Here is a 6834-nt window from a genome sequence, read left to right as displayed (position 1 = left end):
TTAGTGCCGTGTCATAGGGGGCCAGCATTCCTGTACAATAATAAGTCTGGGTAATAGCTACCCTAGCATTTTCAGCCATTAATGAAAAGCCATGTCCCAAGTGAATAGAAGTTACTGTGAAACAAACCTGAAAGCAGTTTGCCTCTAACCCTGCCATTAGTTTGTTTCCAGGGGGCCCATTCTAAGACAGACAACAAGCATTCTTTTAGCCAATCCAAACAGTTTTTTTTATTTAGAACATGAAACTTAAGCCTTGACAGCAAATTTGCGTGCAGAGAAAAGACGATCTTTCCTTTGCTGTTTCTTTGTCCTCAGACCCTCTTCATGCTTGTTTAGCCGGCGCCTAAGGGCCCTGGTCTTCTTTGGCCTCAGATCCAAAGGCTTGTATTTCTTGCCCTATTTAAGGAAGAACAACAAAATATGGGTTTAACAAAATATTTTTCAGTCGCCTTTTTAAAAGAAAACATCCGATTGGTTGCAATATGTTACTGAACCTGAGCTTTTTATTATATATGGGGGGTTAAAGCTCAATAGGCTGTAGCTACCAGGTTGTAACTCATGCCTCATACAAACGAGGGACAGCGCAATACAACCCAGAAGGACTTACTGTAGCAAGAACTGATTCACACTGCAGCCACAGAAAGAAAGCAGCGCTGGGTGACTGTCTTGCACATATCAAAATAAAAAGTTACTGGCAACCTAAAACCATCCCAGTAGCAGAGACCATACAGAAGTTTAAATAAATTAGGATTTGGTTCTGTATTCACTCGAATCCTTTATGAAGGATTCAGGGTTTGGCCAAATCCGAAAATAGTGGATTCGGTGCATCCCTAATTTAAATTTTCAATTCCAGGACATTTGGGTTTTTCTTTGACAGTTTATTGGAAACTTGTTACCATTACCAGTGGGGTGGTGTTTGGCAGGGAATGACAAAAGTTTTACATTCAAGAGACAGGAAAAACCATTTAAGACCAAGAGAAACGACTTTACAGATGTATATTTAACACTGCAGGTACAGGTATGGAATCAGTTATCCGGAAACCTGTTATGCAAAAAGCTCTGAATTACGGAAAGCCTGTCTCCCCATAGACTCCGTTTTAATCAAATAATTCAGATTGATTCTTTTTCTCTGTAGTAGTAAAACAGTACTTTGTTTTTGATCCCAACTAATAATAAACCCAATAGGATTGTCTTGCATCCAATAAGGATTAAATTAATGTTTTATTGATTTTTTTTTAGTAGGCTTAATGTATGGAGATCCAAATTGGTCCTGAGCATTCTGGATAACAGGTCCTATACCTGTATTTTAAGGTCAACTTCCCTTTTAAGAAATTAACAGGATGAGACATTGTAGAACTCACTTTGTAAAATTTCCTCAGGTTTTCCTTCTGTGTCTGGTTGATCACAGTCAGAACTCTGGCAATAGACTTGCGCACAACTCGGCTGTTGAAAAATGAATATAAAATTGAAACATTTTTAAAAGCATAACACATAAATGTAAACCACTTAATGCTTCCAAAACTCAAGAGGCCAGAAAAGGGCCAGTGTTAGTGAACATTAATTAGTTCCTTTAAATTCACTATGCAAACTTTTATATTGAGTTCCTTTTCAATAAATTAGATTATACAGCAAACTTTCAAGATGCACAAAGTACATCCAAGAAAAAAATGCTTTACTGAATATGAAGGAATTTTGACATCGACAAATTTAAGACAAAATTCACTCAAAATGCATAAGGATAAACATCACATGAGTAAATACTGAACTTGATACAAAAACATATTACCCCTGTGGACATTTTATAGTGTAAAATTGTGTTTTCTCAGACACAAAAAGGTTAAATTGCCACATGTGATATTTATACAAATTGAACACAAACTGTATATAAACAGAAACACTACATTTACAAGATAATCTAATGAAAATATAACCTGCCCCAATCTCCAGTGAAGCTGCTGTTTTATTAGATGGAGCACTTTACGGCTGATGTTCCTCCCTAGCATGCTTTATTACAGGGGGGGGGGCTAATTGAAGCTAATAGTTAATACTCACATCTTAGACAGCTTTGAAGCAGCACCTCCTGTCACTTTAGCAACTCTGAGCTGTGACAGTTCTACTTTGAGGTCATCGAGCTGCTTCAGCAGCTCTTCCTTCTTCTTACCACGCAAGTCTCGGGCCTTGATCTTTGCCTAAAACAAGGATTAAACAAAAAAGGGGATAAGGAAAGGCAACAAAGGTATACATTATTGATTTGACATGGAAATATAAGTCTTATTTGTTCTACTTGTGTAAAATTCTGCATCTAAAATGCAGGCCCAGGGCCTAACCCATAAAGGAGTTTCAGACATATCACACCTACCCAGTTCATCAGCAACAACTTAGAGAAGCAATGCATTTATCATGAAATGTAAAAGAAAAATAATGGAGTGAACCATTATGGTGATGCTGCCCAGGGCAAACCAATTAGATTTCAACAGTTAGAAAACCAAAGCATCTGATTGGCTGCTATGAGCAACATCACCGGTAATGTTTTACTCCACTTTTTACACAGCATGATAAGTAAACCCCTAAGGGAACATTTCCCAATTCTAGAATTTGGAACCAACTACTTAAACACTAAAAGCAGACAAGCCGATAGCAGTTAGTTGACAAATCATTGAGAGTTTCCTATGAAACAGTATAGGTACCTACTGGCAAACATTTACTGTACTGTAAGTTACCCAACCACTTAGATTGTAAGCTCTACAGGGCAGGGACCTCCTTCCTACTGTGTCTCGTACCACATGACACTTATTCCCTGTGCATTTATATATATTTATACTTGTCCTCCCTGTAATTGTGTATATTGTAAGATTGTACAGCTCTGCGTACCCTTGTGGCACTTTATAAATAAAGTTATACTTATGGTTACTAACATGGAGACCAAAAATAAATTGCCCAAACCCAACCTAATCAATCTAAGGGCTGCACAACATACAACCCTCAATGGTTTTAATCACAACATCTCATCGGTGGGGAAATAGTTTAACAGTAGCAGGATATAGATTGTAAGCTCTACGGGGCAGGGACCTCCTTCATCTTGTGTTTCTGACTCTTATTGCAATTGCACCTTGTATTTATTGTTGTACTTTGTATTTATCTATTATCTTTTGTATTTATCCATTATCTTTAACACCCTGTTTGTATTAATGAATTCTACTGTACAGCGCTGCGTATATAAGTAGCACTTTATAAATAAAGATATACATACATATACATACATACATATACCTGCTTCACCTATAATACAATTTAAAACGCCCTAAGGGAGAAAACTCTGAAGGTTCAGCCTTTGATGGAGGTAACCAGATTTAATAAAATGAAAGCTACGGGAAGCCACTGGTGCCAAAGTCCCAATAGTAATTGGCAAGCAGACCCCTGCCCTAATTATTATTGGATCCTGGGCACTCTAAAGCTCAGCCAAAATGATCTTGAAGATGAACTTTCAGGTGTTCGTAGAGAAGCGAAAAGGCATTCTACCCCAATGCCACCCCAAGTGGAAAGCATAGCCCCCCTCAGTCCGCCATCAATTAACTGTGCTTCAAGTTGGAGTCACTGGGGTAAATGCACGGCTGTGCCATGAAACAGGTCCATATACGAGCACTGCCGGCACCTAACAAAACGATTGTATTTTATTCATTAATACCTATCCGACCAAAATAAAACCCTCTGTCTACACCACAGACCGTACCGCATAGCGCCGAGGAAATACATTTTTCCTTGGACGGACCTAAGTCGTACGATGGCAACGGATCCTTCCCGGACAACATAGACTCACTCACCATTATCGCTGATGGCCGCCAGAGGAAAGGGAAGGAACAGGACGCCTCACAGCTCTTCCGGGTGACGGACGAATCCAAAGGCCGCTGTTTAGCAGGGGGAACGGATTGACAACCCCTTAGAAGTTTAAAGATGGTACATTCTGAAATGACGTTTCTACTTTGCAAATCACGCGTTGTTTGGGTCGTACTTTGGCGTAGTAATGCGATGGTAGCGATAGTGGGGCAGGCTTGAGAATGTGGGACAGTGTAATAGATGCTAAATACGCCAGCAGTGCCCAGAATTATATTATTAATGGCTGTTTCCATGTTACCTATATAGGAATAGGTCTGTCCTGTGAGCGTTATACGTGGTAGTATTCCAAAATAATTCACCTTAATTGGCAATAGGATTCTAGAATTGTCGAAATTGATAAGGTTTGGGAAGATTGTTGGTATTTTCATAAGCTTTTTATACAACGAGGACATCCCCCCCTCCCCCCCAAAGAAATGTTTAAACAAAAATTAACTTGAAATGAGTTTCAAGTATTTGTCAAAGATAGACATCCTTTAAATTATATGTATGTCTGCAGTGTATAGGGATCTCATCACATATAATAAGTGCTTAGTGATGAGAGTTGTGTCACATGGTTCAGGGTACCCCTCGTAATAAAAACATCAGAACAGAATCACCTTAGAGTTGCATGGCCCATGCATATGTTTTCTAAAAGGGGCTACATTATGGGGCATGTTCATTTAACCACAATTTTTTTAGAAAAAAAATTATTTTTTCTAATTTTTAGAACTTTTCGTTATGACCAGGATAATATTGTTAAAACTTTTCCGTGGTTTTCATTAACTTCCACTAAAAAGTCGTATTTTTCGCAAAGACTATGACCATTTTGGAATTCATTCAAGCTTCGGTATCGTGACTTTCCTTGGGCCAGTTTGGAGCTGCAGAGTGCCATTGAGCCCTATGGGAGACTTTCCTTGGGCCGGGTTGGAGCTGCAGAGTGCCATTGAGTCCTATGGGAGACTTTCCTTGGGCCAGGTTGGAGCTGCAGAGTGCCATTGAGCCCTATGGGAGACTTTCCATGGGCCAGGTTGGAGCTGCAGAGTGCCATTGAGCCCTATGGGAGACTTTCCTTGGGCCGGGTTGGAGCTGCAGAGTGCCATTGAGCCCTATGGGAGACTTTCCTTGGGCCAGGTTGGAGCTGCAGAGTGCCATTGCCCTATGGGAGACTTTCCTCAGGCCAGGTTGGAGCTGCAGAGTGCCATTGAGCCCTATGGGAGACTTTCCTTGGGCCGGGTTGGAGCTGCAGAGTGCCATTGAGCCCTATGGGAGACTTTCCTTGGCCGGGTTGGAGCTGCAGAGTGCCATTGAGCCCTATGGGAGACTTTCCTTGGGCCGGGATGGAGCTGCAGAGTGCCATTGAGCCCTATGGGAGACTTTCCTTGGGCCGGGTTGGAGCTGCAGAGTGCCATTGAGCCCTATGGGAGACTTTCCTTGGGCCGGGTTGGAGCTGCAGAGTGCCATTGAGCCCTATGGGAGGCTTTCCTTGGGCCAGGTTGGAGCTGCAGAGTGCCATTGAGCCCTATGGGAGACTTTCCTTGGCCCAGGGTAACTGATTATCCACTAGGGTTTACTAGTTTTACTGCTTTAATGGGTTTCCATGGTCCCCAAGTTAAAGTAAGCCTCATCCTCCTGAGCAAATAGAACCTACCTTATGCCACTGGCACCAGGGAAAGGGCTAGCCAAAAAACAGGCGGGGAGATCTTATAGTCAACATCGTAGGTATGAATGTTTTCTCTGGTATAGTAAGTCCAGGCTTAATTTTTTTTAAAGACGGACAAATCCATTCATATTTCCCCTAATTTTAGGGGAACATGTAGAGGATAATAAAAAAAAACAATAATACAGTCAACATAGCCAACCACTTTTAACAGGAGGTGGAAAAGTATACATGTGTACTAACCAATCAGCAATTACCTTAAATCATTCTAGCACTGTTAGAATAATCAAAGCAGTTATTAGTGAATCTGTATATAACAGTACATGCTTAATGTCAGGGTTAGATCAAATAGTAAATAATATATAGTAAAACAGTCCTATAGAAATAAAAATATTGTACCATACAGATTGACCAAAATGGTTTCCTTTTGTACCCATTCTTTTCACTGTGGAACCGTAAATGTCTAGGGCACATCCAGCAATGCAAGTTTGTGTGCACCCTTCCAAATGCTGATTAGGCCTGTTTGGCTCGGCCAGGGCCATGGATTTGCCTGAAACCGAACCCTGCCACAAAAAAAGGCCTAATCCTAGCCTAATCCAGGATTCGGTGCATCCCTACAAAATATACACATATGTATGTAGATTTTTTTTTTTCAGGTTGCCTAAATATAAACATTTTCACACTATAAAATCTTGCTGTTGACTTTTCAGACACAACAAATGTCAGAGTTTCTAAGTTTATAGTTTGCCATTTAAATAAAGGCAAGACATAATAAGGATTTGAAAGCTTAAACTGATACATGAGTTGAGCCCGCTCAGTGGCCCATCTTGCTGTCAAATTCTATTTTTCCACCTTATGGTGTGTTACATAACATGCGGTATCGTCTAAAATCTTTAAATGGCACATGTTTTTCTCTGCCCACTCATTCCAGCTGGTTCTTCCAACAGAACCGGCCAGCAAGGGGAATTCTGGGAGATGGAATTATGTCAAGTAACTTCTTCTGAGATATAGCTGCCAGCAGTATTTAAAAATAAATATATATATATATATATATATATATATTCTTTCAAATTAAATTAGCCTGTGATGGTCAAGCAGAATGTTCTGACAGCTGAATATTGTAGAAAAAGGGTTTTAATTAGGCCCAGACTGACAATCTGTAAATTCCAGCAAATGTCAGAGGGGCAGACAGTCACTACTTATTGGGTTGGTGGTGGCATTTCAGGCATTTATGTACTTGAAATGTCAGGGCCTATTTTACTCCCAGTCCAGACTTGGTTTTAACCTCACCTCTACTAAATGTA

General features: G+C 40.3%; 1 protein-coding gene across 1 annotated transcript; it reads right to left on the bottom strand.

Moving 5' to 3' along the window:
- Positions 1 to 203: 203 nt before the first annotated feature.
- rpl35 (ribosomal protein L35) lies at positions 204 to 3830 on the bottom strand. The gene is made up of 4 exons (NM_203585.1): positions 3822 to 3830; positions 2053 to 2189; positions 1362 to 1443; positions 204 to 396 (listed from the first exon to the last, which is right to left on the bottom strand). Exons 1-4 carry the CDS (start codon positions 3822 to 3824, stop codon positions 247 to 249), a joined length of 372 nt encoding a protein of 123 aa, NP_988916.1. The 5' UTR covers positions 3825 to 3830; the 3' UTR covers positions 204 to 246.
- Between the last annotated feature and the right edge of the window lie 3004 nt (positions 3831 to 6834).

Source organism: Xenopus tropicalis, chromosome 8, assembly GCF_000004195.4.
Source record: "Xenopus tropicalis strain Nigerian chromosome 8, UCB_Xtro_10.0, whole genome shotgun sequence".
Lineage (NCBI taxonomy): Eukaryota > Metazoa > Chordata > Amphibia > Anura > Pipidae > Xenopus > Xenopus tropicalis.
The sequence above is the reverse complement of the archived record's forward strand: the minus strand, read 5'-3'. Positions and strand labels throughout refer to the sequence as shown.

What these genes read in the sequence shown, in the direction of transcription:
- rpl35 (NM_203585.1), bottom strand. An exon ending in GCTTCAAAGCTGTCTAAGAT is followed by an intron (nt 1,444 to 2,052) that starts GTGAGTATTAAC and finishes ATTTTTCAACAG; the next exon opens with CCGAGTTGTGCGCAAGTCTA. An exon ending in ACCTGAGGAAATTTTACAAA is followed by an intron (nt 397 to 1,361) that starts GTGAGTTCTACA and finishes TTCCTTAAATAG; the next exon opens with GGCAAGAAATACAAGCCTTT.